The sequence below is a fragment of the Bradysia coprophila genome, unplaced genomic scaffold (assembly GCF_014529535.1).
Source record: "Bradysia coprophila strain Holo2 unplaced genomic scaffold, BU_Bcop_v1 contig_24, whole genome shotgun sequence".
NCBI classification, from domain to species: domain Eukaryota; kingdom Metazoa; phylum Arthropoda; class Insecta; order Diptera; family Sciaridae; genus Bradysia; species Bradysia coprophila.
This window is the reverse complement of record NW_023503501.1, coordinates 8208843-8231810: the sequence shown is the minus strand read 5'-3', so window position 1 is coordinate 8231810 and position 22968 is coordinate 8208843. Positions and strand designations below refer to the sequence as shown.

The 22968-nt window shown below is 36.2% G+C and overlaps 3 protein-coding genes and 1 long non-coding RNA gene across 5 annotated transcripts in view; 3 read left to right on the top strand and 1 right to left on the bottom strand.

The window, feature by feature from the left end:
- The first annotated feature begins 235 nt into the window (after positions 1 to 235).
- Positions 236 to 22329, top strand: LOC119078171. Its single transcript, XR_005087946.1, has 4 exons — positions 236 to 246; positions 4222 to 4228; positions 20545 to 20548; positions 22218 to 22329. It is a non-coding gene; the product is annotated as an uncharacterized LOC119078171 (long non-coding RNA).
- Positions 1568 to 3095, top strand: LOC119078167 (seminal metalloprotease 1-like). Its single transcript, XM_037185642.1, has 5 exons — positions 1568 to 1748; positions 1810 to 2102; positions 2163 to 2350; positions 2411 to 2564; positions 2952 to 3095. The coding sequence occupies exons 1-5, from the start codon at positions 1646 to 1648 to the stop codon at positions 3033 to 3035; spliced, it is 822 nt and encodes a 273-aa protein (XP_037041537.1). The 5' UTR covers positions 1568 to 1645; the 3' UTR covers positions 3036 to 3095.
- The window catches only part of LOC119078166 (protein CBFA2T2), a 43908-nt gene continuing 25444 nt past the window's right edge, over positions 4505 to 22968 (bottom strand). Inside the window, exons 1-11 of one of the 2 annotated variants that reach the window (XM_037185641.1) lie at positions 13392 to 13438; positions 13123 to 13263; positions 12876 to 13060; positions 12665 to 12811; positions 7981 to 8141; positions 7747 to 7924; positions 7293 to 7680; positions 7152 to 7222; positions 6310 to 6400; positions 5298 to 5314; positions 4511 to 5232 (exon numbers count right to left, since the gene is read on the bottom strand). In XM_037185641.1, the coding sequence (XP_037041536.1) occupies positions 5086 to 5232; positions 5298 to 5314; positions 6310 to 6400; positions 7152 to 7222; positions 7293 to 7680; positions 7747 to 7924; positions 7981 to 8141; positions 12665 to 12811; positions 12876 to 13060; positions 13123 to 13216 (1479 nt within the window). In that variant the 5' untranslated portion in view covers positions 13217 to 13263; positions 13392 to 13438 and the 3' untranslated portion in view covers positions 4511 to 5085. Of the gene's footprint in view, positions 5233 to 5297; positions 5315 to 6309; positions 6401 to 7151; positions 7223 to 7292; positions 7681 to 7746; positions 7925 to 7980; positions 8142 to 12664; positions 12812 to 12875; positions 13061 to 13122; positions 13264 to 13391; positions 13439 to 22968 lie in introns of those variants that run through there. The other variant, XM_037185640.1, reaches the window with a different exon arrangement.
- LOC119078169 (acyl-lipid (8-3)-desaturase-like) lies at positions 16079 to 17637 on the top strand. Its single transcript, XM_037185645.1, has 4 exons — positions 16079 to 16338; positions 16408 to 16727; positions 16792 to 16964; positions 17027 to 17637. Exons 2-4 carry the CDS (start codon positions 16553 to 16555, stop codon positions 17315 to 17317), a joined length of 639 nt encoding a protein of 212 aa, XP_037041540.1. The 5' UTR covers positions 16079 to 16338; positions 16408 to 16552; the 3' UTR covers positions 17318 to 17637.

Sequence of the window (22968 nt, the reverse complement as noted above, 5' to 3'; positions counted from 1 at the left end):
TTCTTCAAAACTCGATAAATTGCAAGAAAATATTTTTTATCGAAAAGAGGGACTGCTTGAAACAGTGTAAAAAGAGTGATTTCATGTTACGCTGTTACACTGTCGTAATTGATTATTCTATTTCACATATGCAATATTTTACTACTATGCTGGGTGCTTTGCATTGGGCTACAGTTGAGTTGATAAGGGATTTGTCCTATGGAAACGTTTACCGAGCGGGTTGGGCAAATCGAGTGATTGGAGATTGTTGGCGGCATTGAAAAAAATAGGTTCTAGAAGAAGAGACAAAATTTTCGGCCGCTCTCGGCTCCGCCTCGCCTCTTCAAAGTTCAAGTGCAGAGGTGTTTTTGTCTAGTGATTTCTCCGGCTGTGTGACACGTAGGATACCTTGTGATAGCTGAAATGAAAGGTGAAAGTCCAAAGTTTCTTTTGGCTTGAAAAATGTTCCGCGATTTTCAGATTTTCCTAGAGATTTTTCAGTTTTTTTCGAAAGTTGACTCTCATTTTTAAGTTTAAAGTTAAATATTTTTTCAACTGAAATTTTTGGAGTAAAACTTTGTTCGGCAATAATGTTCTACGTTTCATTTTGCACAATTTAAAAAAAAATCTGATTTTCTAACTTTTTTGGCTGCGAATCTACATGCAAATTTCCACCCATTTTCACAGATTATTTTTCATATACAGATACATGCTTTTTGTGTTATTTACGGAGTTCTGTGCGTCAGTGAGATACGTGTGATAGCTCAAATTAATGGTATTGATCAAAAGTATCGTTAAGCATGCCAGGGATTTTCCAGTTTTCCTATTTTCATACGAATTTTCCGAGTTTTTCCTAAAATATACTACAAACTTGAATATTTTGCTTGAAAATCAAATATTTTCAACCGAATTTTTCTGATTCTTTTCATTTAGAAGGTGAATTAAGATCAATTACCACAGGTGGTCATGCCGGACAAAATTTCCAACAAAATGGCTGACAGACGCCATATTGGATCTTACTAAAAACAAAATATTTTACAAAAAATATTTAGTTTTGGGACGAAAATGCAGTACAACATTTAGTTTTTTCGCAAATTTTCGCGACACTTTCAACATTTATTCTGACATAGGTCTCATCTGTAAAACATTGTAATGACGAGAAAACCAATACAGGTTTCTTATTGCTTATGTTCAAAGGATGTGAAATACCACAAAAATGGTCTGAAAATGGTTTGTTCTAATCATTTCGATACTTTCGCATTTTAAATCGTACCAGTCAACACATGAGATGCCAACACATGAGAATCTAAGATAAGGAATCAAGCAGTGTTTTCTTAAATAAAAGTTTCCGTTAGGCTTGTTTGGTCAAGTGGGCCCTTTGCCTTCGCAATCACATAGCGCGGTGGCATTAAATTACCAATTAAAAATTTAATTAAATTTATCAAGCCATTTGAACAGAAGACATTCATATCTTATCTTAAGGTGAGACTCCTATTTTTACAATATGATTGGGAAAACAGCGCAATCACATTCTTATTATCAATCAAAATTTGCAGATACTGTACCTTATCAGAATGTGTATGGCGGATCCAGCTACTGGTATTTTTTTTTAAACTGAATAGTAAACGGTTAGCACATCTGAATCCAGTTCGTTAGTTCCGCGAGTATGTACAGCATGAAGCTTCTATTTCTGTCCGTGTGTCTATTGCAACTGGTTTTCGCAATACCAGTTCGTAAAGATGGTCCAGTTCCAAATACTCCAGAAAATAGTAAAGAAAAAACCGAAAATCGGTTAAATTTCAGTGTAATCACAGCTCTCTGTCGTTATAGTTGCAATAATTGCATCTGGAAATTATCCACAAAATATCGAGGAACTTAGTGGACAATTCCAAGGTGATATGGTGCTGACAATCGAACAGGAACGCATGTTAAATGGTCTGGATCGCACTGGTTTGATTGACACCAATTACAGATGGCCGAACAATACCATTCCCTACGAATTGAGCGATATATTCAGCCAGGAGCAGAAGGACTACATTGAACTTGGTCTGAGAGAGTTGGAGCGCGTCAGCTGCATATTTTTCGTTCGCAGAACTACCGAAGAGAATTTCGTCTCCGTTGAAGTAATTGATGAGCATAGTATCTGGGTTGCACTGTTCTTTACGCTGAAAACCATTTTATAGGGAAATGGATCTGGCTGTTCGTCGAATGTTGGTTTTCTGAATCGAGGTCAACAAAGAGTTCATCTTCAGCTATATCCACCGGGACAAGGTTGTTTCAGAATTGGAACGATTATACACGAATTCTTGCACACATTAGGATTCTATCACATGCAGTCTGCAACTGAACGTGATGAGTTTGTTACGATTATGTAAGATGTTTGTGGTTGGATGGACTATGTCGAATTCGGTTCATGCAAACTATTTTCTAGGTGGGAACATATTCAATCAGGCACGGAAGGTAACTTCAATACTTACCCAGCTGATCGGATAAGCAATTTTGGTGTTGAATATGATGTTACCAGTGTAATGCATTATTCAGCTTGGGGATTCAGTAAAAATGGATTCGCTACCATTGTTCCTCATGTAAGTGTAAAAAACGGGTATACATACCTTGCAAACTGGTACGTTGCGCAGCGCATACCTAACTTGATAAGAATTCTATGGATAATGGTCTGATCGTATTGTATTGGCTGTAAAATGACTTTAAAAAAACCTTCCCAGCTGCCTCCCATAAAACATCTCAAGAGTGACAAATTCTTGTCTGAAAAATCTAGTTTGTTCAGGTGACAGGTTGGGTTTCTTTGATATCTTTCGAGTTAGATTGGGCTTCTAAGTTAATGTTGGACCGGATTTTGAATACATCGATTGCGTTTTCAAAGAACGTCGGCCCATTTAACACTAGCATAGTTACTTCTGACTTGAACAATCGAAGTTCTAAGCGAATTTTTGTGTTTTTCTTTTTCTTTTCAGGACATCACTTTGATCAATGTAATGGGACAGAGAACTGGCATGAGCGATAGAGACATTAGCAGATTGAATTCGATGTATTGTTAATACAAGCTATTCTAGTGGCTCAATCCTATTGTTTTGAATAGAATACATCAATTTCGTCAAAACTTTTACTGTTTCTTTATTGCGTTCAGTCTGGTCTCCTAGTAAGCCTTAAATTCTAGCATTACGTTTACGAAACAAAACATTTCTGGCATGATATGAGCCGCTGTATCACAGTCACAGTATAATTTGCTGGCTACCACTCAGGCTACTCTGAATGTGGAAGGTCTTGGCTTTACAGTCATAGCGTACGATGTCGCTGTATTGACCAGATGTGTGAAGTTATAGACAATTGTAGAAGCCATACATGTCATCCCTACTTGCAAATTGTTTATATTGTCCATCGGGTTTCGCAAGACAAGACCTGTCTAAGCTAGATAAGAAATGTGTCCCATCAATTTGTGCGGTACAAAACGACGCCATATTTAACAAAAATAAATTCTCTCGGTGCCAGCTGGATCATATCTTAAGTAGGCATATATTAATCTATTAATAAAATAAAAATCGCGGGGAACTTTTTTTGTTGAAATCAGTAATGAAAAATGTGCGAGGCGAGAATCCATTTTCATCATTTTTCCTATTGCTAAGTTATATTCCGATAGCCCTGATGCTAGCATAGGCTCTGCATTTCTTTCGTTACGACAGGAGTCATACGTTCTGGGTGTCAGTTAAAGCACATGCAAACATAAATCAAAATTTGAAGATTTTTTGACGTCCGACATACGCTTAGATTAATTATACCTAGAGAGGAAATGTGTACGACGAAATGTGGTCCCAGCATTATTTTGTATAAGATACACATTTCGTATAATTTTACACCAATACATGTATGCGTTGACGCTTTTGATAGTTTTTAATTAAGAGGGCAAACACCTACCAATAACCATTTCGTATTTAATGTTGGGACCATACATTTTACGTAATTTTGTTCGAAATTTCCTCTCTTAGGACGTACGAGTGTCATAAGCTTACTCAAAAGCTTGAGGCAACGTTTCGCCACTGTGAGGTAAGATTCAAGTTACTTCAATTCTTATTTGAGTGACAACGAGGACCCTCTTTTCGGTAGAAAGGTTATTGACGTCGCCCACGGCAGCGTAAAGTTTACGCAGGCGCAGTCGATTTTAGTAGCGATCCAAATTCATAAGAAGACCTTTGATTTTGTTGTGAAACATTTAATTCACGCCGTAAGAGAAAGAGTGATGGACCCATTGCAAATTTGTAGCCTCCATTTAGGCGTAGAAATATTCGTTTTTTGATGCGTCAAAATTGACATTAGAACAAAAGAATTCTGTCCATTGTACGATTGCCTACACATCGCTCTTTAAATGGCCAGTTACATACAAAAACGAAATGCGTTAACGATTGTAATGGGATTTAGACCCCATCTTTGAATGTATTTGCCTCCGCTGCTCTGTTACCCTCGCCGCTTTGATTTTATAATATTCGAATTCAAATTGAACGTCTCGTTTCAATTTTCTTTAAATTTTATTTCTGAATTAAAATTGCATTTAAATAGCTTAGCCTTAATTAAAAATTGTAATTGTTTTAAGCTAAATTAACGAGAAGGAAACAAAAAAAAACAAACAAACAATTAAGGTACACAAATAAATACGTTTCGAATGTCTTATACCTATCCACTGTACGCTAATTTATATTGCACTGAAAAAGGTTGAACTATAACTCCTTTGGATTGGAAACGAACCGTAATTTCCATATGGGATACAATTCTATACGACACGAAAAAGGGGCGTACATTAACTAACTTCTAGTTTGGCTTTGACTGTAAAATTCAATTTTGCAAAAGAAAGAAACCGACAAAAAATTGGAAATTTAATCCAACGTGTAACAAATTGCTAAAAACTCATGAGCGATGCATAAAAATTGTGCCAAACACTACCACTGAGAAAAAAATGACCGAGTCTTGCAGCTAATTTTCTTCTTCTTTTTTGTTATTTTTAAATCTGAAATTGTTTACTCTCTTTTACACAATGATTGGTTTCTTTTGCATTGACTAGCACAAATATTTTTTCTTTGATTTTAAGTCTTTCGTTTGTCATTTTAGACCGACCGATGATATGCCACCATTTGTAATATTGACATTCTGTTGGTTCGGCGATGTTCGGGCAGGTGGAACGGCACCACGGAAATGTGGTGGCACCTTGGCGGTGCTTGTGGTTTCGATGCGATTGTTGCTGCAAATCTAAAAATTGAAATTATTTATTAGTAAAATATCTGTGTTCATAACTGATGTTTTGTTGAGTTTACCTGATGGTGCTGTTCCCCTAGAAAGGTTTGGAAAAAAAGTCAGAATTAGTAAAAAAAAAACGTTTTTCTAAAAGTTTAAGGTATGTAGGTGAAACGAAGACGAATCACACTTTTAGTCCTTATTTAACTACTGAACCAGTATTGACTTAAATCATTAAAATAAAAAGTTTCGTATTGTGTTTTGAAATAATCATCCTCTTCTACAAACATTTTGTAGATTTAGCATAATTCTCCTCTACAAACACTTTGTACAGAGAAGCATCACTCTCTTCTACAAAAACTTTGTACAGTGAAGCATCACTCTCTTCTACAAAAACTTTGTACGGTGAAGCATCACTCTTTTCTACAAACACTTTGTACGGGGAAGCATCACTCTCTTCTACAAACACTTTGTACAGTGAAGCATCACTCTCTTCTACAAACACTTTGTAAAAGGAAGCATCACTCTCTTCTACAAACACTTTGTACGGGGAAGCATCACTGTCTTCTACAAACACTTTGTACAGGGAAGCATCACTCTCTTCTACAAACACTTTGTACAGGGAAGCATCACTCTCTTCTACAAACACTTTGTTTAGTGAAGCATCACTCTCTTCTACAAACACTTTGTACGGTGAAGCATCACTCTCTTCTACAAACACTTTGTACGGTGAAGCATGACTTTCTTCTACAAACACTTTTTACAGTGAAGCATCACTCTCTTCTACAAACACTTTGTACAGTGAAGCATCACTATCTTCTACAAACACTTTGTAAAAGGAAGCATCACTCTATTCTACAAATAGTTGGTAAAACTCTCAAAACCCGATGTGGAAGGAAGCATAACTCTATTCCACAAGTGATGTGTAAAAGGATGTTGAGGATGATATTTCCTTTTACAAAATGTTAAAACATAATACGAAACATTAACGGTTACATTTTCATGTTTTAAGTCAATTCTGGCTTTCACATAGTAAAAAAAATGGGAATAGTCAAATAAAGTCGAAAATTTAATATCATTTTTGATAATTACAATCTTTGTGCTGGCAAAATGCTCCACAATATCTAGCCAAATTGCATCCCGAACATGTCTCATTCGCCTTCCGTCCGCAATTCCAGCAAACCTAGGACGAAATTGGAACAATTAACCGGATATTTACTCGCAGCATCCCACACAGACGTTATTGCTGGTAAAATAAATTGCGTAATTGTTTGATCATAGTATTTTGGTCAGTATGGTTGAAGCGCAATTGACGTTACAAGCTTCCCATTCGTCAAAATAAAAACGTTCAAACAAGGGCGTAATATACTGCTGCCCAACTAGAAACGGTGTGATTGAATGAACTTCTGATATCATTAGGGAACGTCAGTATTTCTGAACAGAGTTTACCGGACTCCTCAGTTCATCACTCCAACCTGCCGTTTCCGTTTCTGTTCAGAAAATCTAACGTTCGCTATTAATCAGCTCGGAACACATTTTTTTGTTTTGAAGCATTTGGTGCACCTGGACCTAGAACACTCGGTGAGTGGTGGAAAACTGATCGGAAAGAGTTGGAATTCCGATAGTAGGTTTACAAAATTGGTGTAAGGGTAGCTGCAACTCGTACTATTGAATCAGTTTTTTTGTCATGTCCCTGCATCAGTATGACTTATTACAATATTTCTCGCCCAAGGAAAATTATAATATTTAAACATCTAGTCAACGAGTTTAACCAGCTTCCCTTGTTCCCATAGGACCAATTGTTTGCATTTCTATATTATTGTAATTTCAACCAAAAACCGAAAATCAGTTCTTCACCACTAGGTTCGTAGACCGAGTGCTGTGTGTTCCGGTGATTCGTAGACATACAAGACTATGAGTAGAAAATCACTTACATTCGTTGATCCAGGAATCGGTATCACCGCTGTCTGGTTGTCATTATCGTCCGAATTATTTTTACTTAATTCTGCAAAAGAACGAATAAAATTAGCAACAACACCTCCTACCGAAAAACATTTTATTTTCTCTCATTTTACCGGAAAACATTTTTATTCGTTCCTGTGCAATCATTTCAACCGCTCGACTTTCAGCTGTCGAAACCGCCCGTTGTATCTCAATAACTGCCTGTCGTTTTACTTGATTTACAGCCTCTTCGGCATTGCGCCGAAACTCGGTAACCTTTTCTTCGGTTTGTCGTTTCATTTCGGCGAAGCTGGATTCGGCATATGATTGATGGGGCGTTTCGACAACTCTCTGCTGTAATATCGTTATTGCACGTTTTGTTTTGTCGACCATTGCCGATATACAATTGAGCATCGTGTGAATGTTTTTCCATTCATCTTCGCCGCCACCACTCGACCGATTGTTTCGCTGCGAATCCGAACCGATTGAACCACGAATTTCACGATCGTCACGCTGCGAACCCTGAATTCGAAGATTAATTCGTCTTTAAAAGTACGGAAAAAAGGATCGACCGAAAATTCCACTCACTTTTTCTAAAATTGATGTGAACGGCTCAATATGTGCTCCACCGGAATGATAATCGAATAACGGCGGTTGTGAAGTAAATAGTTGAGCATTCGAATTTACTATCAAATGTGGTCGTTTGGCGGGCAGTAAATAATCATTCCATGCTTCAGTTGTTGGTACACTTTGATTTTCATACAAACTGTAAAATTGAAGGACTTATGACTCAATATGCGTATGGGGCCTAAATATAATCACCTGTCCGATGTCCTTCGCTTCAATATAACACCATTTCCATTTACTGTTGTGCCCCCGTTACTGCTACTCACCTCAATCGGTAAAAATATGTCAGAGTGTTCCGTTGCATGAGTGTTTTCGAATACACTGTTCTCATTTGTTCGAACATATTGTAGGGTTGACTGCAAAATGAACAAGGATATTGTTGGACGTTAATTGAGAATTGTTGGAGGAGCAGGAGGAGGAGATACTCCAATTTGTTGTAATTATTCTGTAGTTTCACATGTATGGGGAATGAGGTGGAATAACGTCGTATTCTTCATTAAATCGAGCGACTGAGAACTCCACTCGCTGTGCGTGCAACGACATACGTTAAAAATGTAAACATCCCGGAGAAGTTACTTCAGGAATCTTTCTTAAGAGTGGGCGTACTAATACATCAATTCTAATTATTTACATAAAAAACGAAATGTTTACCTTTCCTCCTTCCCGAAAATGATTTACGAAAGTGATTTTCAACTTTTGTGTGTTGCTTTTTTAATGCTTTTCAACATTTTATTATATGCGAAAATGTGTTTCCCACTTAAAGGACGAAGTTGTTTCATATAAGAATTTCGAAATTTATATATAGACGACTTTCCAAATCCTAAACGATTATGTTTAAACTTTCAAACAATATGTTACCAGACCAGAAATGATACGCTATATTGTAATAATGTTCGTGTGTGCATGTACCTAAGACCATTTTAATAGCAACCAAACGATGCACATTAGGGAGTTTCCAATTTTTTTAGAGATTTGTTGTTAACGCAATATTTTGGCAGAGTACATTCGTTATGGAAGCTTCAGGGAAGAATTTTCTCGACCAGTTTTTCCATCTTTCTGGAAAAATATTCTTGAAAAATACCATCGCACAACGCTTAAAAATGTAAATTCGTAAGACCCACCGCTCTTTAAATACAATTCATACAATGACTGGTATCGGTGCTTGTTCTTTAAGACCCAATATTACAGGGCATTTTTTTGTGAAATTGATTCTTGAAAGCTACCGAAATTCTTGAAAATTCCGGAGACTATTGAAAATTCTCGAAAATTACCGAGTTGGAGAATCTTCGGAAATTTTAGAGAATTTCAATTCTTGTACATTCTCGAATTTTAGAATTTCGAGAATTTTACGGTGGAAGAATTATAAGAAGTTACATTTTCGACAATTACAATCCAATCGATGTTATTCATTCACACACGATTTACACGCTATAATACATTTATATGTAAATGCCGTAACGTTGGTAATACATGTGGAATGAATAGCGTCGATTCGATTGTAATTGTTATTCCCTATAATTCCGAGACTGTGTCAAGAATTTGATTTCTTGAAAGTTCTCGAAATTCTACAATTCAAGAGTTTGCGAGAATGTGCAAGAATTGAATTGAAATTCTCCAAAATTACCAAAATTCTTGTAAATTGGCTAAAACTCCAGAAATTCTTGAAAATTTCTAAATGATTCTTGAAAATTGTAAAATCGAATTTCTTGTAAGCTAAAAGCAAAGTAAAATGATCGAGTCTGGTTTTTGACAATTGAATTTCAATTGTCAAAAATCAGACTCGATCATTTTATTTTGCTTACATTTTACAAGAACTTCCCTGAAATTCTCGAAAATTTTCAAAAAAAAAAAATCTTAAAAATAGGCACTGCAATGCTGTGATATTTGACATTTCAACTTAAAAAAAAGATCAGTGTCCAGATAAGGTCATGAAGTAATGACAACACTAAATTCAACTAGACGACAGAAAACGGCTGCTGCGGTACATTCTAACAGTTTCTTATTCCAACCAAATTAAAGTAAATTCAAATTAAAATGATCGTTTCTGAGTGTATCGTGATTTGAAAGCTAGCATAGTGTCACATACCACGGCAGAGTAAAGTAAACCAGATTGGAGCAGAGAACGCAATAGTACATTTAAACATACCCCAATACACACAAGTGCACGCGCGGGCGAAGCCCAAGCGAAAACACACATCGAGTGTGTATTGGGGTATTTTGAAAGATATTTTTCTGTAATAGTGAGAGAGTGTTGGTGCATTCCTTCCCAACAGTTACTTTCCTTCTCGACCGTTTACTTTCCCTACCGACCGATTCATATCATAATACACTCTCACGTATTCAGAAAATGCATTTAAAGGAGGGATCTAAATAAATGAAAGTCTAGAACAGGTATGGTCGATCGGCGAATTCGTCTTAAACGCACTCACATTTTATGTCAAAATAATGTGAAAATGAGTGCGTTTAAATACGAAAATCAAATTTTTATGTCCTCCGGGCGGACAATAGACCATACCTATTTTACACTTTCATTGACCCGTTACAATCGTTTACGTATTCGTTTCATGCATTTGTATTAGTAGCGACCATTTCGACTGTTTTTATTTGTAAGGTATATTGTCTGTAAACCATTCCAATGCGCTGTCATAAGCTCGACTGAATAAACATTGTGAATGTAGCAATATGAATGAGTACACGCTCAGTAGACGTTGGAAAGCTCGTTATAAAGTCCTGAAATACTTATTTGCAAATCACCGCTAAAAGTCTTCATAATCGATCACGTTAATTTACCCTGCCTTTATGCATAAAAAACCAAAAATGCCTTTCTGAAATTGCAACACCCTAGACCATGTGTTGGGAATACCGTGTAACTATATTCGCAAATCTTTATTTACAATTTCTGGTCTGGTCTCCATGTGTTCTCCATCGCTTAATCTCATAGGAAAATAACTTTCTATAAAAATCATCGTACACTGATGCCACCAGATGTTCAATTTTTTTTGTTTTAATATTAAAGAAACATTTAAACCGATTATAAGCGCGCTTTAAGATCGTTACAGAATGCCAAAAGTGTCCGTGAATTATTTGACTTTCGATAATTACGTACATTTAGATTTTCATCCGGCTTAATAACGAATACACACAACCTAAAGAAGTGGTAAATAGCGTTAAGAGGGCAGACTAGGTGTGAAGTAGGCTATATATTGAAAAATTGGTTTTAAAATTAATGTAGACCATTTAATGAAAATCTGTTCCAGCAATTAGATGAGCAATATGTTTATCTATCTCTAAAAAATGAAAAACGATTTACAATAAGCAGCAGTTGGAAGAAAACCGATTTCCAAAATATGAACGTCGCTTAAAGTTAGGCTATGCAATATTTTTTTGGAAATCGGTTTTCTTCCAACTGTTGCTTATTGTAAATCGTTTTTCATTTTTTAGAGATAGATAAACATATTGCTCATCTAATTGCTGGAACAGATTTTCATTAAATGGTCTACATTAATTTTAAAACCAATTTTTCAATATATAGCCTACTTCACACCTAGTCTGCCCTCTTAATTGGTTGGTACACTTCTATTGATTTGTTTGAATAATTAAAGCTCGATGAAAGGGTAATAATACATTTGTTCCTTATCGGGGTATGCGTACGAACTGCATTGCGTGTATGCTTCGAATTAGGTGCATAAATGTGACTAGTTTTCAGTAAAACAAAATAATGACTTCTACCGGGGACACCGGTGAGCCAAATGTCTAGCGAAAGCATATAATTTTCAAATTCAATATAAGTTTAGTATCCAATTGCCAAAATATGGATACACCATAAAAGAAACGTGCGCTTGTAAGAGAAATGCGGCACACAAATTGAAAAACAAAAATCACCACGAAGAGAATACATTACATCCACGGACTGTTACTCAAAAATGTTATGCACGAAAGTCTGGCATATATTTTTGGGTGAGTAAAAGAATTCTGTTTTGGGGGTTTTTTTCTTCTCCGTCTTCTTCGTGTGACTAAAATGGAACTGAATGTGCAGAAGCAACAGCTTGCATTGACAGATGACGGCAGCACATGAGACCAAATAATAAAGAGAATGGAAAATTGAATATAACAAGAATTACGATTAACGTGCTAGAAGCAACATCATATGCAGGGTGTGTATAAAGACACTGACAACAGCAACAGCAGCAGCAACAACATCAGCAAAAAGAACGTATTAGCGAATATAGCTGTGGAAAAATATGATGTTTGTATTCCGTCTATTCTATCGTAAATATGAAGCTTATTCAGATACGGGTCGATGGAGCTGGCGTTCGTTGATTTAATCTTTTACTGAAAAGCTTTGTACAGCTGTGACAATAAAGCCTGCGTAACAATGTATTTAAGGAAAATGTTTTCCCATCATATTATATTTCCGTTTAAACGAATCTGTCCGCCGGGTGGGACACAATCGGTAGTTAGATGTTGTGGACGGTAAACGCATGTTATGTTCGAGGTGGTTGTTTTTTTCATTTCCATCGAATCGACATAAACCTTTGATAAATTGTGTTTTTCGAAACCCGGAGAGGGTGGTATCATTGACAATTTATGTTCTTTGCATTGCAGCATGGCATGAATTAACGAGCAGGCAATTATCGATTCGGAATTATCATTTCAACAAATTTGTCAGTGGAATTATCGATAATTTATAGACTTGGAATTGATGGCTGGCTTTAATGTTTTCAGGTCAATCAGGTCAACCTGATGAACATGAAGAATTTACAATCTTGAATTCAGAGAATTGATTTGACCACTTTCATTTTCTCTCTCTCTTTCTCTCTCTCATTCCCACTTTTTAAGGTGGTAAAAATTAACGAAAAAGAAAAAGTTTTGTACGAACCAGGTTGCAGGATCTGGCCATTCCAGCGATGTCTCTTTGTAAATAAGGAATATGAGTTTTCAAGAACGGTAAAACGTGAGGTCGCAGTGGAAAATTGGTTGCTTCTTGCAGGGCGACCTTAAATTCATCAGATGTCAATCCTCCACTCTGTAAAATTTTAATCTCAGTTTTGCCACTCTTTTACATAATGTTTCAAATCCAAAATGATTACCGCTAATGACAGGATCAATGCTCTCACCCTATCGCCTCTGTCCGGACTAGTATCTTGACTAAACTGTACTAACGCGCCGAGAAATTTCTTTACTTTGGTTACAGCTCTGCCTGAATCCTGTAAAAGCGATGGAGTCGAAGTTTGTTGTGTCGTTGCGGTCGAGGTGGGTGGAGGTGTTGTCGATCCTAAAGTTTTTTTTTTATTTCAAATTTTTGCTCATCCAAAAATGTTATCACAAACAATTTACCATTCACTATTGGTGATGAGCTACCGTTACGATTAGATCTTGGCGGAGCGAGCGAACTGTGATGCTGTGGCGAAATTGGCGACTTTGGGTCCATCACTTGTACGCTTTCGGGTGAATCGGGCGTTCTGCAGCGGTCTTTACCTGGAACAAAATAATTTCCAATAAATTTTAACCCTCATAGAGCGTTGGTTATACGGAACACAAGTTATATTTTAATGTGTTTGATGTGTGGTTTTGAGAGGTATTTTGTCGTTTCGATATATATTTACCTTTGTCTCGTAGTTAAGCTTTTGCTTGTTAACCAACCACAATAAACTCTTGTCTTCATGTCAAACACACAAATATGAAATATTCCATGGAAATAAACATGTGTACTGTGTGCAGCATATGAGGATATGAGGAATCATGTTCGTAAACATGCTGAGGAAAGAATTTCATTGAATGGTTCGTTTGACAAAGCATATACTGTATGTTGAATTATAAATTTCTTGAAATTCGACAAAAATTGTCGTAGGAGATTTTACAGGAAAATATGATAAAATATGTCAAATGCTATGTGGATTTGCTTCTCAATGGTACAGACAGATTTAAAAATAATTCGAAAAGAAAATTCAAATCAACATGGTATAGACAGTCTGACAGAAAGGTTGGTTTTAAAATAGAAATTACGAACAATTTAATCAAAATCTCTAGTAAGAGACAGATCACAGCTCCGGTTCGGTCTTGACCAAACAAAACCACTTTACGAAATTGGTTTTCATTTTGCCATCATACATCAATTTTCTTTAAAATGTCTGATAGCTGGATCAACCTCAGATGTTTTTGCGTAAATAATGTCGTAAGGATTGATGGATATACTGTGTTGTGCGAACATATGATCGTTAATAAAACCTTTCATTATTCCTTTACTCGCACGAGTGTCCGGAGTATTTATAATAATTTTTCATAGATAATGAGAAAATATTTCCATTGTTTGGGCGTAGATTCTTATGCCGTTCGTAACTTTAAGAATTCGTAACTTCATAGTTCTTATGGGATTTTGTACAAGCAACTGTCAAGTTACGAATATTAGGAGTTACGAAAATACGAGAATCGACGCCCTGGGCTTTTTCGGCGCATATTAGAGCCGAGGGGGAAACAACAATGGAAAATCTTGTCACACCATTCGGCCATTCGCCCATTTTTCGCCTATTATTTTCTCATTATTCGCCTTCATTCGCACATTATTCGCCTTTATGCGCTCATTATTCGCCTAACACTGTCCCACCATTCGCTCGTGTTGTTTCCCCCTCGATTAGAGGCCATTCATAAAGTCCCCCTTAGAAACGTACTTACTTTGGGAATAATTAACTGATATTGCTAAAATTTAACAAACCTTTTCCGGTCAATCTCGAACAATTTCGGTATGTTTCAGTAAGCTTCGTCAATTTTTAATAATTTTTTTTTGTATTATTTAACAGGAAAAATAAAGCATCGGTGGTGCCATTGGAACATTTTAGATCATATTAATGTGCGTTGCAATTAATTTTTCTCACATAACCGTACTTTGTTCGTAAATCGTGTTCGAACTAAATTAACATTAAAGTGTCATTTCAAGACTAGCAAATTATAGATGGAAAATTCTCGGCAACAGTACCATCGTTCAATCCACAATATTATTGTTTAGTCCTATCTTTAATCCCTGAAGGAATTAAATTTTTTCAATTTTTAAATTAGATTAAAAATCTAATCCCGAAAGAATTGCTTTTTGAAAGTAATTCCATCGGACCTAAAAATGGTAATCGCATATTTTTGTCTGTGTACGCAAAAATTGTAACAACCATAATTCGACTCAAAAAAATTTAAAAAGAAAATTTTACCAAAAAAAAAAGTTTGTGTCACAAGTGAACATATGTTGAGGAAAGCACTGATAAGAAAATTATTTATGAATGGCCCACAAAAAGAAGAGAACCAAATCAACTGCCACATGTGACACAACCTTTTTTGGCTAAATTTTCTTTTCAAAATTTTTTGATTTTCACTTTTGTTGTTTTAATTTTTGCGTACAACCGCAGAATTAGTCACTTACTATGATATCAGTTGTTTTGGAAGAATGAACTTGCATCACTTTTTGGACTCTAAAGAATTTTTTGACTGACTAGAGACATGCGTGCTATTATGAAGTATAGTTCAAACAAACCGTGTAGTGAATTGTAATGTACAAATAATCAAACGAAGAAATTAGAATTTCAAATAAATTTATTCTGTGTTGTACAACAAGCTTAATAGGTCAGGGGTCACTGCATTCTTAACAGAGCTAGTGTTGGGCGGTACATATTTTAGCGATATAGACGGCAAAGATTGGCTATGAACTGAGGCTGATATTGTCGCTATAAAATTCTTTGATCAAAGAAGTAGGAGATTCGATAACTTTTTCTGATAATGTTTTCGTCTGTAAAATGTTACCATATGGCTCGATCTACACTGAGTCTAAACAAACACTGGAAGATAGAATCGGTTCAATAGAAACTTCGGAACCCAAGACTTTCTAGTTACAATCTCACTAAATTTCGAATATTACCTTTTGATGAAATAACGTTTATAGAGTGGTTTGCTGGGACGAAGCCAAGACCCCGGTGCAACATTATTTTTTGGGTCAATGCTGTTTTTTTACATTGAGCCATGTCCACCGTTAATGGGTGGGATACATCCTCTGAAAACGCTCAATACTGGAGGCATTATTCGTAATGTATGTCGTGCGTGATGAATATCTATTTCTATCACGTTTTCAACCTTCTTCTTCGCATTTGATTCAATATATTTCGCTCAGTATCATGAACACAACTTATACAATATATAGTGCAGCCAGCGGCTATCCTGTCTGCCATAATGTACAAATTTTGGAATTCATTTAAATCCATGAAAGAATTGACTGCAAAATAATTTACACAGCGACATTCGACAAAGTGCACTGCTATTGAATCTACGTACAGTAACTGGAGATAACAAAAAAAAATTGGGCACTGGATATGGAGAGGAAGGAGATAGTTTACGATGGCTATTTCTATGACGTTACCGACTTTGTTAAAAGGCATCCCGGCGGAAGTATAATTGAATATTACACGAAAGCTGGTGAGGAGAGTACACAAGCAATTCAACAATTTCACTATCGATCAATTAACCATGTCAAGAAACTGATGGGATCGTTAAAAAAGCGTCCAGCTCCGGATTTTGATCGTATGTTCAGTTAATCCAATGTTATAACGGATAACAGCCAACTATAGCTTTCCTTTTCACATCAAAAAGTTCATTTAGACCCTCAAGTGGTGAAAAAGAATCGGGCGCTAACAGAAGACTTCACTAAGCATTGACTTGGTTGAGCCGAGTATAACAAGGATTTTTCGAACCATCTCAAACACATAATGCTTTGCGTTTGTTTGAGGTGCTCACAATGTGGTACATCGTATACGTATTGCTGCAGTGGCCACACACTTTCGCTAAAATTGCTGGAACACTCTTGGTAGCTTTTTCGCAAGGTCGCACTGGATGGGTGGCACATGAGTGTGGTCACTATTCCTTTTCTGGAAGTCCGCAGATTGATCGATTCGTTCATAACTTTTTGCACGGTAAACGTTTTTCAGTTTTTTTTTTAGTGAATGAACTAATGTGGACTATTAACCGCAACGGTAGGAACGATTTCCGGTTTTTCTGCAACTTGGTGGAAAAGTGGTCACAATCGCCATCATGCGATGCCACAAAGACTGAATCACGACATCGATTTGGACACAGTTCCGTTGTTAGCCTACAACACGAAAGTTGTGAAGAAAGTTGATGACGGCAAGGGATTGTTCATCAAATACCAGGCAAATACAGAATTCAATCAATTTGCGATCGCTCGTCTATAAAAAATTTATTTTCAATTCAGACCTACTTGTTCCCAGTTGTCACCACCCTGTTAGGTGGACTGTTTTGGAGATGGTACTCAGTTCCCAGATTCGTCATCAAGCACACACTGTATGCCGAAATCGGGGTAATGCTTTCCCATTATGTTGTCTATTTCTACTTCCTCGGTTTTTGGGGATGGTTTACAACCGGTTGGATTCCAGCAATTTACGTGTTCCTAAACTTTGCGTTGAGTCACACCTATCTACCGGTTACAACGCAACCAACCCATTGGGTGGAATACGCACTAGTGCATACTGCAGATGTTCAATAGACAGGTTGGTGTGACTATTGGATGGGGTTTCTCAATTATCAAATCGAACACCATTTATTTCCTGCAATGCAACAATTTCGACAGCCACTAATGGCACCGGGTCAAAGCGTTGGCTGAAAACACAATCTGCCGTACATTGTTTCTTCGTACGCTGAAGCGGTAAGACAAACTATGCAAAATTTGCATAATGTTTCGAATGAACTGGTACATGCAGAGTGATTTTCGTATGGACAGTGGTCAATGGTATTTGAATTTCATAGCAGGTAAACAATTGTACCAGCAAATAAATGAGTTGAGAAATAAATTGAATTGACAAAGTAGATCTAGAAAATATAGAAAAAGACAATTAGAAATAAGTCGCGTCTGTGGAACTGGAACTTTTACAGTTAGAGACGAGATGAAGCCGTTTCTATCACGAAGTGTAACAGATGAATTCTGCACCTTGTGATCATTTAAAAATTTAAAAATATTTGAAATGGCTGCTTTGCAACGATCTATATTGTTCAGAACCTTTTTCTTCTGTCCTCCTGACAATGTAGATTTATTCAAAGCAAAAAAAAGACTGCTCGCATTCGGCGATTTCCACTCTCCGAATAGTGGGTTTCCAGTCTCCGAATATGTACCTTAAAGGATATAAAAGTGACGCAAGTCCCTGTATATACTTCCAAAACTGCAACTGGAAACATGGACGTAGGATTTTTCATTTCGTTGAAAGTACGAGCCAATTTGTATGGAAATTGAGTTTTTTGAAAGATTTATAGCTCGGCCAAATCACCATATATTTTAACATGAGATAGCCCGTTGAACTCATATGGATGCCCAGAACCTTCATCATAATATGCAGCTGAACTGGCGAACTTCAAAATTTGCTGTATATATGGTGTCTGCAGTCTACGACAAAAACATTCTTTTGGTTGAAATTTTCTCTTATAATTGGACTTGCGTCACGGGCGCTACGAGCGCTTATGATCACGATTATAAATTACGCCCAATTAATTCGAATATTTTTGAAGAAAACGCCAAAGTTTTTATTATATGAACTTCAATGAAAAACATTTCGCTGAAATCGACCTGTTTGCAAAGTGTTACGATCTATTTTTTGACGATTGTGTCAAGGAGACGGCGACATATTCCACTTTGCAAGAAACAACTGACAAAGGTAATGTACACAAACGTAAAAACAGATTAGAAAAATATATCTAAAATATTTTGTGAGCAAAATGTAAATTTATTACTAAGACAATTGGATGTAAATTTATGCCATTTCTAGCCAAATTATTTTTTTTAAAAACATTTGCAGCTTTAGCGTCACTAAATAAAAAATTAATACTTGCATTGAAGAATTTTGACGATTTACGGGTACACAACAGTATATAAAACCACGTACCACAAATTTGCATTTATTCAGACTTATTTCCCTGTCGATCTGTGTCGAGTTAGAACCGCCTTCTCGGGCAAAGTGTGCGTGGGCAAGTGTGTTGAGTCCATATATAATAGTATATTATTGCCATTGGATTTTGAATCGAACGCTAATACCAAGGAAACCGATACGTAAACTGATATTTAATAAATATTATGCACGTATGACAAAGCGGTCGAGGCTTGCATATTATTTTTTATCGCATAAGCGAAAACGAGACAACAAGATATGCGAATGACACTTTGACAATTTACAGAAGTATAATGTTTGTTTATATATCCTAGGCAGGGACTTAAATAAGGATTTTTTTCGGTGTAGCCACATCTTGTCAGGGCCCATGTTTTTTGCTCTGAAGGGGCCAAATCTAATTTTCATAAATCTGTCTATTATTCGTGAATCTTAGACTGACCCACCAGAATTTTTTCAAATAGACAGATTTTCATAAATCGCACTTTTCGGGTCCTAGGTAAGAATTTTTTTAATACTGACTTTTGATGATACAAAAAGAGTAAACTGCACAACTCTTAAAGTATAAATGAATCTCTGATTCGAGCCAATAATTATTTAGGTATATAAAAACATTAAAAGGAAAAATGCGACGCAAGCGAAATTTTTAAATTTCTTGGTTCGTGCAGCCTACAGGCAATCTTCTGACCAGAAGTAGTTATAATTCATCGGGTTATTTATTACATCGACTGCGAAGTACTTTATTAGGCTATAGATTTGTAATTATGGCACGAGACCGCAGGCCGTGTGTCATAAAACACATCGCGACTCGTGATCGTGAGCCTAATCAAGTACTTCAAACGGTTTCGCCATAAATACAGTGAAATTGCTGTGGTGGCAAATGTCGACGGCAGTGTCGCCACTTTGAGGGGCACTGTCGCCAATTGCCTACACACTTGTTCCTTACTTTAGTCCCTGTCCTAGGGGAATAATTTTTTCGGGGAATCACACCGCGTATGCGATAAAAACTAGTACAACAATGGCAGTACTGACAAAATAAATGCCAGATTTGATATCCTTAAAAAGGCCATTTTATTTAAACAATGCGCCCATTCTAATTACGCAACTAATGCTAGCTTTCCTCTTACCAAAAAAGTACTCCGTGTGAGAGACAAATTTGATTTTTTTTCTTTGTTTATTTGACAGCTCGCTCTCAATAATGCTTGATTTCCTCTTATTCCGTTTATGTTCCGTTTGCACTCCGTTTACTCTTGAAACAATAAAAAAGAGGCGTGGTTTAGCTAAACGGAGCTTTAATGGCGTAGAGTTCTTCAAGCATAATGCTTAGTTTCCTCTTACCAAAAAAGTACTTCATGTGAGAGACAAAATTGAATTTTTAAAAATTTTTCTTTTTTTTATTTGACAGGTCGCTCTTTCACGGCTTTCACTGAGTACTTTTTGTTGAGTGGAATGGACACTTAACTTAAGTGTCAATTCAATTTTGTCTCTCACACGGAGTACGTTTTTGGTAAGAGGAAACTAAGCATTAGGAACAACGTTTTGTGCATTGGACAACTGAAATACGGCGTATTTTGCCATGATTTTTGGTTGTTCGTACCTCGACAGAAAATAGATTTGGAAATAGAAAAAATAGTCATTTCCTGTCTCCCTACGAAAAATACTATTCTCTACAGTCTGCGACAAAGTTGCGATATTTAATCACTTGATACGTCCATGTTTATAAATATTTGTTTTGTGTGAGAAGGCGGGTAAAGTAATCAAAGCATTTACAAACAGGGACGTAACACATTTTACATGCTTGTGTTGAGTATGGTAAGTACATTTTCACTCTCGGAAACAGTTACGTAAAGTGCACTTTACCGTGCATAAGCATATAAGCATATATGATTTTGCTACACAGTGAAGGAACTCGCTCATAATCTTCCGCAAAATTACGCCATTTCTACGAAAACCGTTAAAAAATAGTTCAATCGGTTCAATCTAATCCAATTTATTTTTATTATACCAAAATATGGCGACAAAATCACGTTCCTGTTCCCGCTCGTTCCGGTGTAAACAAAAATGAATAATAAAAAAAAGTCACATCAATTTAAACCAATGTTATCGGAAATAATAATAAAAACGCTTTTTTCTTCTGTCGAGGAAACAAAACACGGCACGAAAGATTGAAATTACATTTAGAATATGTTCAATTGGTTCGCTTTGTGCGGTTATACGCATCATACAACGAAAGCGGCACATAAAGAACACATGTGGAAAGGACATTCAGCTCAGCGAATATAATAATGATTTGTTGTCGATATTAAACGAATTCCATTAAGAGTTTGGCTTGCATTATGTATGTGAACAAGTATGTATGGATGTGTATATATATGGAGATGTCGTGTCGATATATTCAGGACCGCAGAAAATGGTTATCGATAATTAATTATTGTTAATGGCTATTGCTTTTGTCAGTATGGTAATTAGGTTCTTTTTTTTGCTCAGCATTGATAACATCATTGATGCATGTTCGGGATATATGTCTCATGTTCTAACAACAAAAAACGATTCCATTCTAATGTGATTTTATGTTATTATCGATTAGATATAATTGGATAATCTTTGTAATTGCTGCGCTGACTGTGTAAGTGTAAGTGTTGGAACGTCGGGTTGATTGATTGATTTTATTCAAGAGTTTTCTCTTACAATTTACAATTGAATTTACAAGAAAAAAAGGACACTGAGGCCATTCTTGTTGGGCCCATTGTGCCGTCCTCTTCGAGTGTGGTTGTTGGTGTGATGATGACATTGATGGTATTGTTGGTTTGTGTATTATGTGGTTGTACACCACATTACTCGTCTTTCATTCTTATGCCTAGTCGTGCATCTAAGTTAGATTCCCGCATTTAAGACAATCGCACGCTTTCTATTCGGAGTGTGCAACAGCTATATTGGTATGCCAAATGAGCCTCGACAGGTATGTGATGCTGTCAACAATACATTCTCGTGCTGCCGCCAATACATGTCTTTTCTCAAGTCCCAACTGTGTATACCCAGTTGATGTCTATTAAGAATTTCTCACCCACGTTTCCATGAAGCCTCGCTAACAGCACCCTCCCATATACGATATATCTTCTAGCTCCCAATACAAAGTCGGGTTACGTAATAAAGAGTCTCATAGTTGAGAAAATTTTTCTTGATTTTCTCGAATTTTCCAGAGTTTTTGAACTTTTTTGAATTGTCTTGAAATCGAGAAATTAAAAGAAATTCGAGAGAACAATTTACATTTTTCAGGTACAGTTAATTTCAACCAAATTTGTGACGCAATTTGCTTCAGCACACATACAACTTCATTGCCTTAAACGTGTTTACACGAGCTAAATAGTCATACGTGCGCGTAGTAGTGTGAAAACCGTATTAACATGTATAAGACAATGAGGTTGTATGACTAGACCAGCTGAAAAACCCCTGAAGTAAATTACGTCACAAGTTTGGTTAACTGTATTTTCGACTGTCCAAATTTTATCGAAGAGTGGAAGAATTATAAGAAGTTACATTTTCAACAATTACAATCCAATCGACGTTATTCATTCCACATGCGATTTACACGTTATAATACATATACATACGTAAATGTCGTAACGTTGACAATGCATGTGGATTGAATAAGGAGAATTGGATTGTAAATGCAACTTCTTATAATTCTGGGACTGTATTTTCTTAAGCTGTTCCTGATTTTTTTTTTTATTTTTCACTATTTTCTTGATTTTTTCGAACAACTTTGTCAATGGCAGTGGTTCCATGATTTTCTTTACAATTTTATTTCGAATCCACTACAGCCTGTAAATATTTTTCATATGCAGAATGAGCACCAGCTGAATATCACCAGCTGGATCTGCTAACACACACACTTATTATATGATAAACAATCAAAACACATTCTTAACAATGTGTTTACTTCATTCATACGTGTTATGTGCGCGTAGATGACGTTAACGTAGAAATGCACTGTGTGTAGGTTGTCTTTGAATTGTATACAATACAAAGTGTTTTTGTTTGTACACCAGCTGGTGATATTCAGCTGGTGCTCATTCTGCATATGAGAAACATTTAGCAATTGTAATATTGGAATGATGTTTTCAAACTGAATCGGCAAACTTACGAAATTATTGAATTGATGAAATGTTAAGTGAAGAAATTTCTCTGTTATTATGATTATCGATGTGTCGAAGCGTGGTTAGGTTAATATTGTCATTAATATTAATATTGTTTGCGTTATAAC